We start from the raw sequence: 23604 nt of genomic DNA, 5'->3' as shown, positions 1-23604 counted from the left end.
TAAATTTGTAAATGATGAACTACAGTTGAAGAACAATATAAGTAAACATGACATACATTATTGTTGTCTTAATATATGTAAACATGTCATACAGTCCTGTATAAATGAATTAATTTAATTACCTTGTATTCTATTGGACCCTGACGACTAATGAGAGTGAATAATCACCCTTCCAAGTGTTCCATTGCTTTACAATTTTAGTATTCTAAAAAATTTCAATTATTGAAAAAATGCAAACTAAACTTTAAAAAGTACACATGGATCATACCTCTTTTTATAGAAAAGTGTGTAAATGTGCAAGGAGTCGTTAGATATTATGGTACCTACACTATACCAAATAAATATGATGACATTTACTATCATAATTGTAAAATTAAGTATAATTAGTACAATATGAAGATATACACATGTTTATATGACATATGAGAAAAAAAAAAGAACATTGTTTTGAGATAACAAAATTTTCTTATGAACAACATTTTTGGTAAAAATGTCACATTAAACTCCAAGGTGTCCTTCTTTAATAAGGATTTTTGTGGAAGTTTGAGAAATGTTTCTTGATAAAGTAACATATAACTAATCATGGATGAAAAGATCTCATGGAAGGTAAATCCCAACTGTGAGTATAGCTTTGCCCTTGTGATTTATTTATAGTAATTTCAAAACTTAATCTCAAATCCTAATAAGCACAAAGGGAAGACCTGTACATTTTCTATTGTTTTATGTTTAATTCTTGGTAAGAAAGTTTTTTTTCCAACATGGCGACCTGTCAATATTTCAACATCCAACATGTTCATGTAGAACCCATGACATAATAATATTGTCTCATTACATAACCCAACTTTAGAGTTTATGTTTCGTAACAACATTAATGGTGATCTTTTTTAACCTTTAAGTTATATGGTGGCAAGTCTCCTAAAGCAATACAGTGCAAGTACTTTTGTTGGTATACATTATGTATGTCTCCTTTAAACCTCATCAAATGTCAAGTCTCCTAAAGAAAGAGTGCAAGTACTTTTGTTGGTATACATTATGTATGCCTCCTTTAACCTCATCAAATGACAGATAAAATTGGAACGTGTTCGTGACACTTCACTTCCATCCTCCATTATTTTATTCTTCTCTCATCTTATCTCCGCTTGCTTAGTAGGCACCATCACTACAAAAAAGCAGGGCATTACCGAAGGCCAGAAGCCCTCGGAAAATGCCAAAAGCCGTCGATAATGGATGTTTACCGAAGGCCTATCGACGGCCAAAAATCCTTTGGTAAATCCCTTGTCGCTAACCATTACCGAGGGCTTATGCCCTTCGGTAATTACCGAAGGCCAAAAGCCTTCGGTAATTACCGAAGGGCTAAAGCCTTCGGTAATTACCGAAGGGCGAAAGCCTTCGGTAATTACCGAAGGGCATAAGCCCTCGATAATTACCGAAGGGCAGAAGTCCTCGGTAAGGAGCATTCGAGGGTATTTACCGAAGGGCAGAAGCCTTCGGTAATGGGCAGACGAAGGCATTTACCGAAGGGCAAAAGCCTTCGGTAAAATGCAGAGCAGGTTTCAGAGAAATGGTTTTCCCTCTGCAACCCAAACCTGTATAACAAATTTCATTTCCAAACAGACCTGCATAACAGTTTTCAAAGACATACAAACATGCATAATGTGCATCTCAAAGATCGAATCAATGATCAATATCCAAGGCACATCAAATAATCCACAGGACATTCATTAATGTATTTATAGTTCAAACATAAAACAATGTAACACAAGGATGTTGTAACATCCAAAGTCTGTAAGTACATCTAACATTGAAATGATAGCAACTAAAAATGTTCTAATATCCAAATGTTTGTCTAACAAGTAATAAGAAAATGAAACCTAATAATGTACATAACTATCATCAGAATGATTTTCATCATCCTGCTCCTCTATTGATGGCTGGACTGGTGTGGGTTGGACTGATGAGGGTTGGACTGAAGTGGGCTGCTGAGTGGTAGCAGGTGATGAGGACGGTCGTGATTGGGTGGGAGGGATATTTTGTACGTCCTGTGAGGTTTGAGGCAAGATAGTCATGACCAGGGCCTTAAAATTTGTAAACTCTGATCTGAGATCAGTGAGCTCCTGGTCACGTTGTTGGAGTTCCTGCCTGAGTTGAACAACCTCGTCAGCAGTACTGGTGGAAGAAGAAGGCTGGTGCTTCAGAGTACCTCCTCTTGATGCTGTATAGTTTGCAGCAAGCTGTCCCGCACCATACACTCGTCCCTTTTTCTTCCCACCAACGGTGTCGATCCAGCACTGCGTCCTACGGATGTCATCATCTGCATTACTGCCATCATCCGGTGTAGGAGCTGACTCATGTTCAGATCTAACCTGTGAAAGTCTCGTAGAAAAGTCTTCCTGTTGAAACATTAAAAGCAATGTCAGGGAACGATAGTATAACATAAATGAACAATCAGTAATAGTGTTATTTGCTTACATGAGTCTTCCGAGATCTTTCATCAACAAATTGATTAGTTCCCTTCCGAACATGAGTCTGTGCAAAGACCTCATCAACATGGACCGCCCGTCCTAGAGCCTGTGCCTGTAACATAATTAAGAATTACAAGCGTACATATGAAATACAATATACATAACTTATTGAAGAAAGAAAAAGTTATGTAATGAGATTATACCATACGAATGGCATGCTCATGAATGGTGATCGACCCACCAGTATGCAGGGTGCCACCCCTTTCAGACGCTCTGTTCCGCTGGGCTTTGGCACACTTATTGCGGAACTCTACTGTATTCCAATGGGCCAGTAAAGAGTTCCAAATGTGCTCACCCAACCAGTTAGGGCGCTGTCCTGCATTCCGGGCATCCCTAAACATCTCTGACAGCCGATGAGATGCTTTCATGTGGAAATTTCTGTGTATCTGAGTTTCATGTTCAGGTTTCCACTGCACCTTCATCTGTAACATTAAAGAGAACAAACATTGATTACAGAACATACTAAAATAAGACAGACATTAGTGTAATAGATTGCTCACCTGAAAGCGCTCCCAGAATGGCTTTCTGTCGTCATGAGGTATTGCTCCCCAAGTAGGCCATGGAGTTAAAAACTGTTGCTTTATTGAACGTGTGATGGCCTGGGAAGCAACCCTAGATGGAATAAACCTGAATAACAAAACTCATTTCAATTACATGTTGGTTTAAACATCAAATGATTTCAACAGATGTGCTACTTACCCTTTACCATAGGGCTCAATCCATGGTCGATCATGGAGGGGCGGGTCAAGATCTTCAGCATCACCACTTGAATCTGGATCACCAAGTGGTGTGACAGTCTCAGAAGGAGGTACAGAAGATGAGGAAGGTATAGAAGTTGGGTCAGGGAGAGGAGTGGGGGTAATAACAATAGGGGGAGGAGTGGGGGTGGCAATAAGAGGAGGAGGAAGAGACTCTGCTGCAGGGGTTGTAGAAGGGTGTGCTGCATTAGGAGGAGAAGGGTCTACTACAGTGGTAGTAGAAGGGTGTACTGCACGATTTTGAGGAGTAGGGTCTACTGGTGGTGCAGGAGTCTGTATACTAGGGGTAGGAGGAGGCCCCACAGATGATGACCTACCGGGAGCAGGGGTAGGTAGTGTAGCAGGCACCCTAAGTACATACTTTGGCGCCTGCCGTTTCCTCTTCGTAGGCCTTGCTACCCCTTTTCCTTTATCAGGACGCTCTGAACCTTGTCCTGTCATTACTGCATTGAAATGGTTACAAACAAATCGAATAAATATAAATAAATAAAGAAGGATGAATTGTTTTCAAAGTCAATGTACAAGTAATTGCATACAACTTAAAGATGGTATTTTAGATAATGGTAATGAAATGATAGTCCAATTTGCTACAATAGATGTTCAACATTCAATCATCGTCATCCTGATCATCATCTTCATCTTCATCTTCATCTTCATCATCGTCTTCTTCTTCTTGTTCTTCTTCTTCATCGTCATCATCATCATCATCTTCTTCTTCTTCTTCTTCATCTTCTTCTTCTTCTTCTTGTTCTTCTTCTTCTTCTTCGTCTTGTTGTTCATCACGTTGTACTGTTGCTTCTAATTCATCTCCATCACCATCAGGGTCGACCAATGCGGTTATACGTTCAACTTCGATAATTTCTTGTGGTTGTGACATTTGGTCAAGTTGGTAGGCTACATCTTCCTCTACTTGATTTGAGTCTATGCGACCTCTAGGCTTCGTTTGTATTGCTACGGCCCAACCACGCTTGTCAATATTGCGAAATGGTGGATATGGCACATAATAAACCTGTCTCACATTAGATGGTAGAATGAAAGGATCAAAAGGCCCATATCTTAGTCTCTGGTTCAGTTCGACAATATTAAAGCGTGGATCAACTCTAGTACCAGCTCTAGAAGGATCAAACCATTCACAATAGAAGAGTACCACTCTGTTTGGAGAAGTAGTGCTGTTGTACTCTAACTCATATATTTTATGAATGATGCCGTAGAAATCATCATAAGACCCCTCTGTTAGGCCCTTGACATACACACCACAATTTGATGTTTTCTTTCCTTTAGACCATTCATGTGTATGGAATTTGTAACCATTGATGAAGTAAGTGTGCCATTCTTTGACACATCTCATTGGCCAATTGGAGAGATGTCTTAACTCTTGAACCGTGGGAGTTAATGCCTGATTAAAAACCTACAAAGGTAGTAACAAGATTATAAAAGCAATGGCCAAATTAACCTTGCTCTAACGTAGGAAAAACTACGGACCTGATTTCTAAACCAATGCGGAAACTCTGAGTGTATTCTAGCAGAAGTATTTCCTTCTGCGACTTGCTCAGCCACAACAAATGAGCTGGTACAAATGAAATTCATTAGTGTATAACAATTAAACCGTTTGATAGATTAGAGATGGATGATGACATACTCAAGGTACGGCTTTACTTCACTGCAATTGATCAAGACATGGACATGAGCAGAGTTGAATTCAGCATCAGTTAACCAGTGAGTGAATTCTTTCCCTGCGTGACGGCCTGTTTGTCGGAAAACTGATAATGCACCTTCACGTGGTTCAACTTGCCATTGCATTTCATTTCTGACATGAGTGGGGGACAACATGAAGTTCTTGAAATAATGTGAACAAAAATAAGTTGTCTCTCTGTGCAAGTAAGCTGCACAAATTGAGCCTTCCACTCTAGCTTTATTTTTAACTGAGCGTTTGGATTCTCCCATAAACCTTTCAAAGGGATACATCCACCTGTACTGCACGGGTCCCCCAAGCCAAGCTTCATATGCAAGATGAATTGGAATGTGCTCCATTGAATCAAAGAATGCAGGAGGGAATATTCTTTCCAATTTGCAGAGAATAATCGGGATATTTTCATCCATCTTTTTAAGGGAATCTTCCTTTAGTGTCGTGCAACACAAATCTTTAAAGAAGTTACTGATTTCTATCAGTGGATGTAACACGTGTGTTGGCAAACAACTGAACGCAAGAGGGATGAAAGTCTCCATGAATACATGACAATCATGACTCTTCAACCCTTGAATAGTACCGGTCTGAACATTGGCACATCTGGACAAGTTAGAAGCATATCCATCTGGCATTCTAAGCTCCTTGATCCATCCACACACAATTCTTGTCTCGTCTTTTGACATGGTGTAATTTGCTTTTGGTTTAAATAATCGGCCGTTACCTTGTGCCTTCAACTCTAAGTCTTTTCGTCCACAATACAAAGGTAAATCTTTTCTTGCTTTCTCATTATCTTTTGTCTTACCTTTAACATCCATGACTGTGTTGAAGACATTGTCAAAGAAATTTTTTTCTGTGTGCATGACATCGATGTTGTGTCTTAGCAAGTTGTCCTTCCAATAGGGAAGTTCCCAGAATATGCTTCTTTTAGTCCAATTATGCCATTCCCCAAACCCTTCTAGCCTATTCTGACCAGATTCAGTCACTTTTGGGTAGTCTTTCACTCTTCTCCACACGTGTGATCCAGTCAACTTTGGCGGGGGCATATCCGTTTCAACTTGTCCTTTTCGAAATGCCTTTTTGTTTCTTCTAAAGGGGTGATCAATGGGCAAGAATCGTCGATGGCAGTCAAACCAACTACTTTTCCGGCCATGACTCAATTGGAATGACTTTGTATGTTCCATGCAATGTGGACAAGCTAATCGACCATGTGTGCTCCAACCAGATAACATGCCGTACGCTGGGAAGTCATTAATAGTCCACATCAAGGCTGCCCTCATAAGGAAATTTTGCCTCCTTGAAACGTCATACGTCCAAACACCATTCCATAACTTCTTCAAATCATCAATCAAAGGCTCCAAGTAAACATCAATCAATGATTTGGGATTCGATGGACCTGGTATTATACACGATAAAAACATGTAAGGCTTTGTCATGCACATCTCAGGTGGTAGATTGTATGGGGTAACTATCACGGGCCAGCATGAATACGGTGATGCAGACGCCTGAATGTACGGGGTAAACCCATCAGAGCATAGACCAAGTCTGACGTTACGTGCTTCACTAGCAAAGGATGGATGTTTACGATTGAAGTGCTTCCAAGCTTCACCATCAGAAGGATGACGCAAAAGTCCCGGAGTTTTGTTACCATCATGCCATGTCATGTGTTCTGCTGTTTGCAAAGAAGTAAACAATCTTTGTAATCTTGGAATTATAGGTAAGTAGAACATGGACTTTAATGGAATTGGTTTTTTTTGCCTCCGTCCATCATGCATTGTCTGATATCGAGGTGAGCCACAAAACTTGCATTCCACCAAGAATGCATCATTTTTGCCACTGTCATTGTCATAGAATAACATACATCCATTAACACAACAATCAATCTTCTTCACATCCAATCCCAACTTTGAAACACATTTTTTGGCTTGGTAATAATTCTTCGGCATCAAATTGTTTGGTGGTGTCAAATCTAACATCAGTTTCGTATAGAAGTCCACTGCTTGAATGGGAACGTTCCAATTAGATCTGCCAGCCATGAGTCTAATGCACACTGACAATTTTGACTCAGATGAACCTTCAAATACAGGTAGATTTGCCTCTGTCAGTAAATTGTAAAACCTCTGCGTCGTTTCATTTGGAGGCTCTTCATCATGACTATCGTCTGCTTCTGCAGCATGGTGACGAAGAGCGTGGTCGACCATCTCTTGCATGTAGGCAAATTGATCTATCTCACTTGTATGGGCAACAGTATTCGAACCTGATGGAAGCCGTTTTTCAGCTGCAGTGGAGGACGAAGGAATTTCTTCACCATGAAATGTCCAGACCGTGTAATTAGGCATGAACCCTTTTTGGTAAAGGTGAACTTTGACGACTTCATCTTTCAGAATGCTTGTACATTCGCACTTGATGCATGGACATCGAATCCCTCCATCAAGGGCATAATATTGATATCGTCGTGCCGTCTCCACAAACTCTTCAACTCCCATGACAAAAGATTCTTTCAAACCTCTCCTTCCACTATAACAACGGTCGTACATCCATCCACGATGGTTGGGAAAATGGGCCATGTTCTGTGACAAGCCAAACAAATACAAACTTAGCCAAAACAGCAACACTCCATGTGACATAAGTAATAAACCTATTACTACTGAAGTCGAACATGGAAGGCAATTTCAACACTATGGTCATAGGCATTCAATAAGGGCATGCAAAGACAAGTCCTCAGTATTGAAATGCATTAAACATCCTAAGGGGTTGTGTATTAAAGTTGGAGGAGACAACTTCTTACACCTGAAGTTCTCTTGTCTAGAGTACTTCAACATATTTTGTACGTTGTAAGTGTTTATAGTATTTTTACCCTTCTCATTTCATTGAGAAAGTGTGTACCATACGATTTTAAATGACTACTTAACTTAATCAAGTTGTAGCCTAATAAATGAAAGACAATATACATGAACATACAATATAAAGATGAACATAATTTAGGCAATCAAATATCTATAGAAGCATGGATATATAATACATATAAACATAATTGAGGCAACGAAATAGCTATAACAGTATGTACTGCAAATTCTCACCTTTTAAGCACACTTTTATACCTTCCAACTACTCAAAATTTTAGTTGTACCTAATTCTTTGGTTTTAAATAGTTTCCTAGGTTTATTTCACTACTTTAGACATGTTAGGATGTTCACATTACTTAAATTTAGGCTACATTAGTTCTATTTGCAATTGGTCACCCTTTGAACACACTTTTTAGGTGAATTAGTGATTTTGGAGTGTACTATGATTCCTTGTTGTTTCAATGTTTAAACACCTTTAAATTCATGGTATAAAGTTGCTTGAATCATCACTTAAGCTTTACAAACACTGCCAATCATTTATTGGGTTGGAAAGCACACTTTTAAAGTCCATTTTCTGGTGCAGTTTTCATTCTTAGTGCTGTTTGATTTTGTGTACTTTGTATTTTCGAATTGTGCCCTCATATCTATCTTTCTTTTATGTTTTAAAACTTGTGTATATAGTTGTTTTACTGTTTTGGTTAATGCTTTAATATTATGACCACTTTTAGTGTATTCTACTAACTAGTTTTAGGTTCTACGGTGTCATATTTTGAGTTCTAAGATGTTTTTGTAGTGTGACTCTCTCATAAGCATTGGTTTACCATCCTAAACTTGTTAGGACAGTTTGTTTGAAGTTTATTAGGCTAGTTGAGTGCAGTCATCAAAATTTGACCATTCTAGTGCATTTCTAGTAGCCCTTTTGAGGTTTTACTGGTGATTTCAATATACTGTAATAGGAATCAGTTCTTCAGTCCATTCTTAGTCATTTCTAGGAGGTAACAACTTGTGTAGAGACTTTTAGGCCTCTTTAACAGATTGCTCATCATCATTCTTACCAAATTTACCATGGTGTAGTGTAATTTTAGGTCACTAAATAGTCAAATCTTCTATGTCTTTGTGTTTTCGAATTGTCCACTCATTTCTATCTTTCTTTTATGTTTTAAAACTTGTGTACATACTTCTTTTACTGTTTTCGTTACTACTTTAATACAGTTTGCATTATGACCACTTTTAGTGTATTCTACTAACTAGTTATAGGTTCTAGGGTGTCATATTTTGAGTTCAAAGTTGTTTTTGTAGTGTGACTTTCTAATTAGCATTGATTTACCATCCTAAACTTGTTAGGACAGTTTGTTTCAAATTTCTTAGGCTACTTTAGTGCAGAATAAACAATTCAAACAAGTTCAGCAAGGTCAAAAGCTACAATTAAATTCTGAAACAGTCAAATGGAAAGGATTTTGAGCAACCAAAGTATGCAGATTGCATTCCATTGCTTATTATGGTTGGCTACACCTTAAGCAAACTTCAACAACAGTATAAAATGTTGTACAAAGCTTCAGAATCAGAGGACAATAACTGAAACAAATTTAACAATTTCAAACCAGAATACAATTCAATTGTATTCACTTTCTTTGTCTTTTATATCCTTCACAGATCAAAGATGATAGAAAAAGGCCTCTATAATGTGCTTTAATCAGATTGTTATAGGGTACAGATTTGTCAGTCCAGGTACATTTGATACATGTATTGTTACTGCCCTTGTGTTTCTCTGTTACTCCAACATATACATTTATCTTTAATCTTGTGTCAAACTAACCATGTGCATATATGTTTTTAGCTGGCACCATGTCCATCACTATGCTTGTATATTGAAGATGCTAACTTTTCAGAAAGGGAGTTTGATGATTTTCTTCTTATCTGTTGGGAGTCATGATTTAAGTTGTTTGAGGAAGTTGAGGAATTTGATTCAAACGTAAAAATTACTACTAGGCAACTTCCTCCTTTTCCAATCCAAATAAAGTCTTTACACAGTGTTTGAAATGGTTACAAATAAAGGGCACCGAAGGGAGTATTTGTCCTTGGTTGGGAGTTTATAAATCATGGACCTGCCCTGTCATGTGACACCACCCAAATACCCTGTCATGTAATCTGGCAAGCAATTTTCACAGTCATTTGAGGTGGAAGCTGAGGGTTGTGTAGTATACTAAATCCTCTTACTTACTAAGAATGTCAACCCTCAACAACAGTGGGGAATTGGGTCTATTGGGATTAAAGTTGAGTACTAAGTACCTATTCCTTAAAATGATCATTAATAATAGTGAACTTGCTTCACTTTGCCACTGGATGGATGTAGTAAGTCATAGTTCAATGTAGGTTAAACCACATTAAGTTTTGTTCCATTTCTCTCTAGCGATTTTTTGTTTGCCCTTGTTACAGCAAACTAGATGATACTTTTGCAGAAAATAGGATTTTTTGTTGATACCAATGACATTATTCGATCCATGCATCCTGGGCAGATGTTATTGTCCATTAGCCAGCAGGGATAGAACATCAGTTGACCCGTTAGTGTTTTAATTAACAAGTCATATAGATGGGCTTTTGGAGGTGTATGTTAAGCTAGCATCTTGTCTAATGCAGCTGAGATGTGTGCCTCACTAAAGGGCATCACCTCAACCTCAATAAGTGCCTTTGACACACATAACTTATTACCTATTTATAAATTCTCTTCGATATAACTTTTAAAATAGTTATATTATTTTGTAAAAATGTTAAGGTGAATGTTCGTCCAAGGTTTTGAAGAGATGATACACTTGTCATTTTCGTTCATATCTGATTCTGTGCTATTTTTCAGTTTAAACAAGTCATATTTGTTGTTTTAAAACTGTTACAACATTCCAATTGAAGTCATATTCATCTGTGTGCAAAATAGTATGTTCAAACCTCCATTTTGAGTGAAATTAGCAAGTAGAAGGGTCAATCTGTTATACAGTTTGGTTTTGAACCCAATTAGAGTTCAGAAAAGTTTAAATTGATGAATTAAAGCAGTTGAAAGTGTTACCAAAGTGTCAGAATCACTTGTGCACGAATTCACTTTTAAAACCATAAATCTTGAGTCAATTTTTGGTGCAGAGTTGAAAATTGAGGTACTGTTTTGCTTTAAAATTCAATTTGGGTTGCAGAAAGACCTGGTTCAGTGATTTAAAATAGAACTAAATGATTAAAAGAAGTACAGCAAAGTGTTAAAAAGGATTCATAACTTTGCTTGTCATATCAAAAAGTTTGAACAGTTAACACCGAAGGGAGTATTTCTTAACTTTGCTTGTCAGGAAAAAGCAGAACAGAAGCTATTAAATTTGTTGTTTTCTGTACTTATGTTTAAATACATATAGGTTCTGGTCTAGTCACAACAAAACTAGACTGTAGATATCAGTAATGTAGGATACTGATTGTTTAAGAACCATTTTAATCTGCATTTCAATCTGCAGACTTGGTTTCAATCTGCATTTCTATTTTTTTGGTCTTCTATAATTTGTTCTGGATCCATTCCTAAGGTCTAATTGTGTGCCTCCTTCATTTGTACACCCTTTTTTATTGCTTTAAACATCTGAACCTAAATCTTGTTATGTGTTGTATTCAAACAACCATTTTGGAAACATTGTAAGCTTTTTTTAATGTAAAGTTTAATAATTTTTGGGAATTTTTGTTCATATCTCATATCTCATCTTTAATTTTCTCTGTTATCTCTTTTTTATTTTGCTCAATTACCAAGAGAAATGAAACAGCCAAGATTAGAATGGAAAAGTAGAAACTCTACTCTTCTTTTATTGATAAAACTAATTTGTATTAGTAAACAAGGCATAGTAGGAGGCTTACGTTCCATAATGGCTGCTCATAGTGGAAGATTTCACTCACACTCATACAAAACTCAATGCATACAGTATCATAAACTCCATTCAACATAACTTAACATTCAAAGTGGACATTCACAACATTTTATAGGGTCATCAAATTCATGAAACAAGAACGAAAATAACATATCACATATAATCATGCAATTTTAGTTTAGGTGACCATACCTTCGCCTTTGTTATCCTTTCCTGCTCAAGTCTTCTTTGTAGACTGTCTTCCTCCCCTTCTGCCCACAATTGCTTTAAAAACTCACCTAAGACATCAAATAGAAGTGTATTTAAGGTTATTCATTAGATATTGTTCCATTAATTTAATAACCATAGCAACAGTTTAAGCATTACCTAATAGTATCCAAAAAGGTATTTAAACACACAGGTCAATGATCAAGCAACTTTGTTTGATGATTTTATTTGTGTTTCAACTCTAAAATGAGTTATAATCAGCTTCCAGCTCATAATCAATACTCCACTTCCATTTTAATTCAAAAAGTGATGGTTTAGAAAGAAAATTTTCATATAAACCAAACTATGACCCAATGAGGTGCATAAGACTTTACTTTTAATTCTTTCTTCCTATTTTAAACTTTTCTAAAGTGTGAACAATTAAATATAAGAAAACAAAGTCCTGTAGACTTGTTTGATCAGGCCATCTGAAATCATTTTTCTTGTTCAACTATATTGATGAAATCTTGGTCAGGTCCTTTGATTTAAATAAACATATGCTTAGCCCATTTCCTATTCAATAAACTTCTTTTCTTTAAGATATATACATATATACTATGTGAGAATAAAACGTGAAAAAGGTTAGTGTTCAAAAGCTTTCTCAAACAAATTAAATTTGATTTTACTAATTAAGTCATCAAACATGGAGAGGGATGTTGTGCTATTTGGCAGTTTATAAAGGTTGTAATTGTTGTATTAAACTTGTTACATCATTGAAAATGAAGCCACATTGAAAATCCAGCCACATTATATACAAATTACAGAAAGAAGACCCTTGAAAAGCTTATCTGTTATATACAACTTATAAAAATCTGCACTTATTTGTTATGCAGAGGATTAGGACCAGTGTAGATTAGGTCCAGATGGTTCATGAAAAGCTTATAAGAAGAAGGGAAAGGAAGCAAAGTTGTGGTTTTCAAGGAGGGTGTGTATGGTGTGACGAACCTTACATGATGTTAATTACTATGATCACTTATTATGGTTCATGTATCCATATTTTTTCACTGCATGAATGTGTGTGACAGAGAGCTTTGAACTGGAATAATATCATTGCATATCTATCTAAGTCACTTATAATAGTTTTAAGCTTGTAGACATTTTAAAATTGACCAATTGAAGTCAGAAGTTGGAGCTGTCCTTCTACATTTCTGGTGCACTTTTTCATCTACTTTGGTACTAATTTTTGTGTGAAATAGTGGTCTTCTAAAGACTTTGGGGTGCAGTCCACTTCTACAAACACTTTCCAACTAAGGTGGCATCTTAGGTAGTGGACAAGGATCACAATTTGTCAATTGAAAGGGGCTGTCCACCAATCAAATTTTATGAAATTGGCAACTTCGATAGCCAAATTAGTCAAGACCCTATTAGTGAACACCCTATTAGTCAAGACAACAGGTTGTTAGAGAGAACAAACAATGCTAACATGGAGAAAGCTGCAGAATCAATCTGAGAAATCAGCTTGCAAAGGAAAGAGTGGCTTAACGGAGGGAAAACTATCTGATATTGACATTGAAAGAGAAGAGGAATGTGGAGTCTGCTTGGAAGTGACAGCTAAAGTTGTGTTGCCAGATTGCTGCCACCACATGTGTTTGCAGTGCTACAGAGATTGGTAAATATCTTGGATTCTGATTCCATTACATAATATATTCTTTATAGTTATATTTTATGTTTTACTGCTGATCATATTCTTGAAGTAAAACCAAGTCTTTTCAACATATGAGTGAAACATGTCAAATTAAAAGGAGAGGATGTTTGTCTACTATTTCATGTGAATCATGTGGTGCAGATGTTTCTGTATCAATGAGAACATCTTGGGTGTAAAAATAGGGTACGATAAGTTCAGTTTAGGTGAGGAGCATTAATTCTTCACCGACTTTTTTGAAGACAGAATAATTGTTCACTTTACTTGTACATCCATTTTAGACCATAATTTAGTTGTATATATTTAATTGGCTTTCTTCCAACCTGCTTCAAGTTCCAGTATTTTGTTGTCCCTTACCTTAGTGATTTGGTGATTTGCTCGTTATAGTATAATAATGTTCCTGGTTTTAGGTAAACCAAAATTTGATTGAACCATAAACTGTACCCAAGGTATAGAAGTAGCCAAACCACAAGGTCAAACAGTTTGGTTTTACCTTGATTTCAACCTGCATTTTGACTTTTCTTGCTTTAGTAATATACTCTACACCTGTGTTAGGATCTATTTTGAGTGTCTCCTTTATTAATAGCCTTAATTGGTTGTTTGTCTTTAAATTAAAAATCTGGTTTTGTCCATAATAAGTCAGTTCTGTTCCAGCCTTACTTTCTCATTTCTGGTGGTGTTTACATGGTTATTGGTGCAGATTTTGTGCTACAGTAATTGCTCATGCTAGTGGTAGCATGTTGAGGGGTGGAAACTTGTATAACTCTTCATCTAACTGCCTTTACAGTAAGGGAAAATAGCTTCTAGAAACACAATTATGCAGTGACAAAAAGAGTGAAAAATTGGCAAATCCTATAGCCAAATTTTGAGAGGCCACTTGAATATCAAAGTGAATGACAGATTGAGTGTATTGAACCTCAAAGAAACTTCCTAGAGTACCCTAAAACAGTGCAGAAATAGAGTTGTGAGGTTGCACCCAAAGCTAAATAGCCCTGGTCGAGAGGAAAATTTTGGCACTCCAAAATCCTTTTTCTCAAATTAAATTGTGCTATCAAGTTGGTTTCTACAGTTTCTAATTTGATAAAAATTTTACATGATCAAAAGGATTTCGAAAACTTGTTAATTGAACTGGTTTCTATAGTTGAAGTTCCAGATTTCAACTTCTCAAAGTTGTTCAAAACACATTTCTTCAAATCTTCTTTATATCAGTTCACTTTCTACTTTTCTGGTGTTATATCTGTTTTAGCCAGTTTTCTCTCCAAATTCTCCATTAATTCAAAATCAGTTTTGCTAGTTCATTAATTTGTTCAGTTTGGAGCATTAGATATTCTTGGTGGTTTGATATAACAGTCCAGGTTTTCACTTGAAGGGTGTCTTACAGCTTGTGCAGAAGATTTTCAAAGCAAAGAATTTAATTCAATCACAGCTTAAGTACCAAATTTCCACGTGATTTTGGAGTTTGAATAAGCTAAATTCATAGAGGAAAACCTTGCAGCATAGTGCAATTGGTCGTGATTTAAATTCAACCTATGCATAATTGTTTTGGACAACTTTGTGAAGACCATTAAGAATGATATGAATGTGCTCTACTTGAAGTTTCACGGTTGCATGAGGAGCTAAACAGCATAATCAATACTCTGTAGTACCCAATATTGTTCCAGAAGATTGAATCCTCTTTCAACAAGGATTGAAGGGCTAAAGCACCAAGACAGATACAGAAAGAAATTCAAAATCAGTTAAAACATGGAGCAGTACAGTAGTTTATCTTGATCCTATTTGAGTTTTGAACTTGTAATCTGTTTTCTTTTGTTTTCTTGAAAAAGGTCATTAAGAAAATTTGATATAATACATCCTTCTCTTCCTAGAGATACTGAATCCTTTGCTCTTAACATATATCTTTGTACATTACAACAACATGCAAGTGAGTGGTGGAGTCATAGGTAATATAGTGTCAAGAAAGGTAGAAAATCCTTCATTCATGATTGGTATGAGCTAAGAGCTTGCATGAGAAAAAACTTTGTTTCTCCTTCAACCAAGACAGACCTAGAATTAATGGGATACCTCACTTTTGAGGGAAAAACATTTATGATAGGTGTACATGGTTTCTCTACAAGGGAAATTGAATTTAAAGAAAAACTTGAGAAACTCTTGCATAACAATAGATATAGCGAGACTAGAAGGAGAGAAGAGGAATTGAGAGAAAAGATAGAACAATAAATGAGAAAGACAGAAGAAGACAAGATAGCACAAGATGAGAGAAGAGAAAAAGAAAAGAGAGAAAAGGAGCATTTGCTACTGATAGCAAATTCTACTCCTACAATTCAAAGGGAACCAAAAAGGAAAGGTTTCCAATCCTTTAATTCTTCTTCAATTATGTTAAAGTCTTTGCATGATAACTTCTCCTTTAAACTAAAAAGGGAAGGTCTCCAATCCTTTAATTCTTTGCATTCACGTTCAACTACTGTGTTTGTGTGTTTTGGTTTGTAAAAGACCAGTCAAGCCTTTATATAGGCTAAAGCAAACACCTAAAAATGGAAAATGAATCAACAACACAGGTAACAACTAACTAAGTACCTAAATCAAAGGTATCAACTAACTAAGTACCTATATCACATGCACACATACCATGATATCATCACCAGTTTCATAACAGCATTTATTCTAATATACTTAAACAAAACTGAATCAAATGTCCAGGACTTTAATACATTTAAAACCTTCATACCCTTTACCAATATGGCCATAACACTACATTTGACACATGCAACATAGCTTGGAATATAAGAAAAAATAGCACTGAACCTAGTATGACCATAGCAATCTGTGGTTTCAATCCTTACCAAACATGCATAACAGTAATACAAGCAATGTAATTCCTAAGATGAACTCAAAACACTCTAATAATACAATCTCATTCTTTAAGTAATGCAACGACATTTGTTCAACATTTAACCATAATTCTACACCAATGCTAGCTTCATTCAGAGACAAAGAGCTTACCTCCACGCTACAACCAGCTCCCTGGACGAAGACAGCCTCCTAACAGCACACTTTTTCCCTACACTACGCTTCACTCCGCCTTCAACGCACCACTACAATTCCAATAATTTTCCAATCATATTTAGTGTTAAACAAAATCTCCAATGACAACCAAAACCAATACACATATATTCAGGTTAACTCAGACATGCATCACAAACAGGGCAGCCACCAAAAGCTACTTAATTTAAAGCAATAATATGAACCAATTACTCACCTCTACGGTAGCGACAACCCTCGAATACCCTCTGTCGCGCAACCCTTCTCATGCAACCAAAGGTACTTTTTCACACAACCCCTGGATTAGCCTCCCTTGCCAACTACAAGCTCTGCCCACACCGCGACAACACCTCCTGACGCCGCCAAACCACCGTCGTAAAGAAATAGCAGCTCCACAGCTTCAGAATCAATGGCAATGATGGTTTCGGAAGGTGAACGTAAGAGGGAGGTAAAGATTAGGGCACGGTAGAGTGGAAAGCGGGGACGGGAGTGAAAGATTGGGACAAGGTCTTCGGAAAGTATTTGGGAAAATGGAAGAGGGAAATCCCAAATTCAGATTTCATTAACTGAATGCATATACCGACGGCCAAAAGCCTTCGGTATATCCTCTGCGTAATACCGAGTGCCAAAAGCCTTCGGTAATGACCAACTTTTTTGACCGTCGAAACATCCTTCGGTATTACCATTTTTACCGAGGGGCAAGTGGCCTTCGGTAATTTTTCTTCGGTATTCAACCATTTTGTAGTAGTGCATCACGACAAACAGGTCGACACCAATCTTCTCCCTACACAAGACATGATTAAAAATAATTGGAATATGTATGTCACACAACACTTCACTTCATTTAAGGCGAGTATTATCGACCTTCCTCGATTGCTTCTCCAGTAGTTATGTTATTCTTGACCATTAAAATTGAATCCATCAGCTCGACATGAGCACAACAGTCCAACCAAGAAATATCAAAAATCAAAATATTACATTTTCGATGACAAGAAAAGAAAATAAAAACGGATAGACCAACCCATCTAGCCCAATAGCCCGAACACTCAGCGAGGCTTTATATAAGGGCTTTTTAAGTTTCCAAAAATTGAGGATACAGATCAAGAAATTGAATTTCAATTATTTGCCGAAACATATCAATTATTAGAACCCTTGATAAACGAAAAAGATGCTGTATATGAATCACTTACATATTCTGCTGAATTATATATATCCGCGGGATTAATTTGGAAAAGTAGTAGAGATATACAAAAACAAACTATTTTTGTTGGAAATATTCCTCTAATGAATTCTCTGGGAACTTCTATAGTAAATGGAATATACAGAATAGTAATCAATCAAATATTGCAAAGTCCTGGTATCTATTACCGTTCAGAATTTGGTTGTTATTAGGTTGTCCTTTTTACCTTTGTTTTTTAGTTTTCATAGTATGAGTTTTTAGTTTTTGTTTGGATGGGCTATACAGGCTGGACAGGCGGGCCGGTCTAGACAGCTAGAGGGGTTGGATTCCAAAATCTATGAGAATGACCTTAACCCTCTAACAGTGGCTATGTTTATGAAATTGCAAAATTCAAGGAATTGTGAAGCTTCTTTATGACCTTGAACAATAAATATTTTTTTCTTTTTGATTGGGAATGATTGTATCGATGGAATGAAAATATTAGTCGCTTTTGCTTTGGTGTTTGATTGAGCATGTGTTTTGACTATATTTGTATTTTTGTTTCAATTCATTTTGTGGATTATTAACTGGTATTGGGTTTTTTTTTATTTTAGTGCCCGAGATTAACATATATAAATTGCAGAGATTAAATTTATGATAATATTTTAAAATTGTAATTGAACACTAGCCGAATGGAATGAGATGGTCGAGATGGACGGGCTAACGGGATGAACCAGGTTAACCAGGATGAACCAGGTTAACCAGCTGACAGTATGGTCGAGATATACTAGAATGACGAGGTGGGTGGGATATTTAGGATGGAGAGATTGGTCAGACTAATGGGATGGCTAGATTAGACGGGATGAATGGGCTGACATGATGGTCATGATGGAGCAGTTGGTTGGGCTTGTCAAGATGGGGGTGACCAGACTAACCAGACTAATGGGATGGCTAGGATGAACAAGCTAACAGAATGGTTAGGATGGACGAGTTGGCCAGATTGATGGGATGACTAGGTTAGACGAGTTGACGGGATGAATAGAATGAACGAAATGACGAGATTTTCAAAATTGACTGAATAGACGAAATGGACAAATTGACCAATTGGACAGACAAATAAATTAGTTAAGCTTATAGACGAGACAGTTAGACTGACCGACTAGACAAGCTTGTAATTTTTGAACTTATCTGTACAAATATATTATCTTTTAAAACTATTATTATTAAAAAAAATTAAAAAAAAATGGTCGTGCGTGGGTCAAGAGACTAGTTAATAAACAAAATTCAACTCGCAAAATTCACGTCAGAAATTAAATTTCATCTATATTAAAAAGAAAAAAACACAACCATGCATCATATTAAATCATATTTTAAGTATCATTTTCATATTTTATAGGAAAGTAAATTACTACAACTGTCACCACTAAATTAACACGGAAAACACATGCATGTGCATCTATTTTTTTTATCAATAGGAATTTAATATATAGATGAATTGGAATTTAAGATATAGATGAAGAAAAATGTTTTAAATTAAAGAAGTATTTGTTTGGTTTACTTGAAATTAAATATTTTATTTATTTTGTGTGTATTACTTCTTTGAAGTGATCATATACAAGTCAAGTAAATACACTAAGCAAGAAGTTTGTGAAAAGTAAGTATGGAAAAGGTAAATTTGTCTCGTGTTATCTTGTCTGATACCTCTGCTGCGCACAGTTTGATACCAATAGCTAAAAGCCAAAGAAAAGAAAACAAACAAAACCTAATACTCGCATTAACAAAACTTCTAAGAGAAATTTTCTTTTACTTGGGTGAAGACATTCGCTTCAATTCCAGCAAAATAACTTCTTCCACGAATATGTTATTTCTCTTTACAAATACGGTAATCTCAGGAGAGTAAAGTTCTTTTCTTTCTGTTTTAGGCAAAAAACTAATAGCTAGCAGAAGAATTGAATATTTAAGAATTACCATTCGAATAGTTTAAGAATTGAATATTTATTCTATTTCTGAGCGCTTATATTAACTATTCATAACAAATAAGTTATTAAGGAGAGACACAAAAGGAAGAGAAAAGAAATCGCCAAAAATTATAACAATGATGGCTAACACAATACGTATAGATACAACACATGAACTCTATATAGATCTACCAAAGACACCCTCCTAAGATCACCATTATAATTTAGAAATGCAAATTGAGAATAATACAGCCTTTTAGCAAATTGCTAACCTCTAAAATCAACCGTCAGTAAATGTTAATATGCAAATTGACACTTCACTGAAATGGATCCACACCGTGAATGCATAAGCTGCCAAAGACAACGAATAGATGTGATCGGATAACAACTTTACCTCCTAATGCTAATGCCTCGACACTTTATTAAAGAAACATAATGTATCAGCATTTTTTTTTTACAATAATAGACAAAGTAAAGCCATATGTAATTTGCAACATGTAAGAAATAATTTTTAATTTTAAATAATATTTCTTTGACATCCTTCTTGGTTTACTCACCTGTCGAGATGTTTGTCCTGAACTCTTCAAAACTTTTGATGACCTGATCGACTATCACTTATTTTATTCTTTCCAATTTATCTATTTTTCGGGATACCTGGTAAAATCTTGGGCCGCTAAAATAAAGTTATTCTACTATTAATTCGTCAACTGCAACACCAATTTTGAAAAATCAATTTGATTTTGTATCTCATGCTCCACTGGTCTTGTGAAAATTTTTTTCGATTGAAGACTAATTTTGTAACACTCCAATTTTTGGATACCATGCTTGTAACTTATGAAAGTTAAAAATTTAAAACCTTGAAGTAAAAATAAAATATTATTCGTTTAATCTGAATTAAATTAATTCATAGTCAAAATCTAACCCTTTCAAATGAAATCAAGAAAAACCATTACATTATTAAATAAACAAAATTGTCCAATACCAAAAAGTTCCTCAATCACTCGCTTAACCTTGTTGCATTACTCATCAATTAGTACAATGTAGAAATCATTGTTCCTGTATACATCAACATGAGTTATACGATCATCGTACAAACACAAATAAGTAAGGATGAGCTAACAAACATACAACATTTATATCTCAACCACCAAGTCCTCACCATAATCCTATCACACCCAACCACATCAATACATGGTAAGACTATAACAAGCAATACAATAACAAACCATACATTCCCTTAAAAAGAAATCATGACAAACCCATTAGTTCTATATAATCTATCAGTTAAAAACAACTTGTGCCATTATCAACTATCTCTATGACCCGTATCTCAGCTTCCATACTTCACCGCACCATTCCGTTTTACCAAAATAGAACGATTCAAGTGGTCCTCCACCGCAACTTTAAACCTATCTCCCTTTCTCCTCAAGGCTTAAGAGTAAAAGCTCCAAGCTACTCACATACACATTAAACTCAAAATGAGCCAGAATCCTACAGGCTAGATATCTATCTCTTTCTACCCCTTGCAAGAGGAAAGGGTAGCACTCGAATCCCAGTCCCTACTACCGCCCATTATGGATGAAAAGACTCATCTCTTTTAATGCCTCTTAAAGATGAAGAGATTCATCTCTCTACCCTCTCGCAAGAGGAAAGGTACAATATCATATTATAACGAAGTATGGCAAGAAGACATAACAACCAACCCCTCTTCCAACTTCACACTACACAACCACATTATAACCAAATTTCAACCACACGCAACTTGGCTTTTACAACTCATACCACCACACATCCAATCCATAATCCAACAATATGAATTTACTCATCATCCATAGCATTCATGAACCATTATACTGTAACCAAACAATACAAACAATACAATTTAATCACCATAAATCTAAACCAAAACCAGCAATCACACATCAACCATAATACCCAACGCACTCGCCATTTACATCTCAATTAGAACTAAAGTTCAACAACACCGACAACCACTCAACTCTTCTTCCAACAACCATTGAAACGGCGAGACAAAACACATTATCCAACAACCAACAAAACAACTTCATAACAGAACTAAGTAGTTTAGCCTCACATCCAAGAATAAACATAACAACTCACGTAAACCAATTAATAACAATCCAGACACTCACCCAAAGATAAAGCAACGATCTAGAACACACTCAAACAACATAACAACAATCCAAATTGACATAATAAATAAAACACAAGTTCTCCATTACTAAATAAAATCAACATCATTACTTAACCATCCAAAACATATTACAATATTCACCGAACAATCCCAAATATTCCAGCAACTAAGTTAAACACAATTTATCATCCTAAAATATGCTCAAAACAACCTCTAAAATCATGGTGCACCAATTTTTCAAGACAACACCAATACTTAAAACAACAAATTCTAGACATTAATTCACTCTAATTTAGAGGTCAATCTGTATTATTTTCCAGAACTAAAAACAATATACCACAACAATTTTACTCCAAATATACGTCCTAAAATTAAAAGGCATAAAACAAAACATGATTGATAAAAGATTAAGCCACGTAATAACGACCCCTACAAGGAAAATACATGTCAACATAAAAATTGAAGATATAAAATCTTGATAATGCATTTCATATAATAATGAATGTCGTCCTTTTGATATTTTATATATATATATATATATATATATATATATATATATATATATATATATATATATATATATATATATATATAATAAAACGCATGCTATATATTATATCACATTTACCATAGCCTCCCTTAATCTTTTATATATAACGTAGCATGCACCGTAACCCTTCCTATTATAGATATGTATATAATAATCAATGTATGTAGGAAGCAACGTCAATATCCTTTGGTATTTTCCAGCATTGACAGCTTTTAAACCAATTTTTAATGGCTAACAATATACACTTTCCTAGCACCACATAATCCTACAAAGTTAAGCATACAATTTTCAAACCCAATTCCATTGGCCCAACCAAAATTAAAACCACTGCATAATCAATAGATACATGACAATTAATATGACCAAAAGTTTTTTATTCATGCATTAGAAGTCACTAGAAAATTACTAACAATGATACCAGAATCATCAATGCATCCAAGGAAAACAAAATAACGTTAGTCCAAATCTCTATAGCCACCTCATTATATATATAATTGCACTGTCATTATTTTTAGAAAAATATTCATATAAAGCTTGTCAGTGTACTAATTCATTTTCTAGAGTGCACAAAGAAAACATTAATTTCAAGTTCTATTTTCAAAAGATCATGTTGCAGCCTTTTCAATGTTTCCAGAATAAATCCATGCATCAAATGTTTAGCTCCAGCATCATATTAAAAAAACAACATGCATCATAATAATTGATATAAATGCATCGCATGTAGCACATGGTAGCAACAGAAAGCTATTTGAAATGTACCAGGCAATAAAATGCAGCGTGAATGAACTTGTAGTAGCAGGAAACAATTGAAAAGCACCAAGACCTACCATCGTGTAACAATAAGCACATAATATAACCTGAACTGAGTATAGCAAGCACTTTATTGAGCAGAAACCATATGTATGACATTATCAAAACAAAAGAGAAACACCTATGCCAAACTGGCCAACTACACCGCAATGATAATTCAACAAAATGATAGAGCACCCTGCTACGATTTTAGAGGTGAGAAATTTTTCTTTTCACAACTGAGATTAAGGTTAGGGTTCAGATCGTGCCTCACTCGGGAAGATGGAGAATATGGGAGGCCGCGACATCGATGGCCTGGCAAATACTAGCGTTGTTAGTGGTGGTGTGAGCAAGATTGAGGGAAGGAGTAGA

General features: G+C 35.7%; 1 protein-coding gene across 1 annotated transcript; it reads right to left on the bottom strand.

The window, feature by feature from the left end:
- Positions 1–1553: 1553 nt before the first annotated feature.
- Positions 1554–2584, bottom strand: LOC148206112 (uncharacterized). Its single transcript, XM_088106606.1, has 3 exons — positions 2470–2584; positions 2037–2390; positions 1554–1616 (listed from the first exon to the last, which is right to left on the bottom strand). The coding sequence occupies exons 1-3, from the start codon at positions 2581–2583 to the stop codon at positions 1554–1556; spliced, it is 531 nt and encodes a 176-aa protein (XP_087962732.1). The 5' UTR covers position 2584.
- Between the last annotated feature and the right edge of the window lie 21020 nt (positions 2585–23604).

Source organism: Vigna umbellata, chromosome 1 (assembly GCF_029865625.1).
Source record: "Vigna umbellata cultivar VRB3 chromosome 1, Vumbellata_1.0, whole genome shotgun sequence".
NCBI lineage: Eukaryota > Viridiplantae > Streptophyta > Magnoliopsida > Fabales > Fabaceae > Vigna > Vigna umbellata.
The sequence above is the reverse complement of the archived record's forward strand: the minus strand, read 5'-3'. Positions and strand labels throughout refer to the sequence as shown.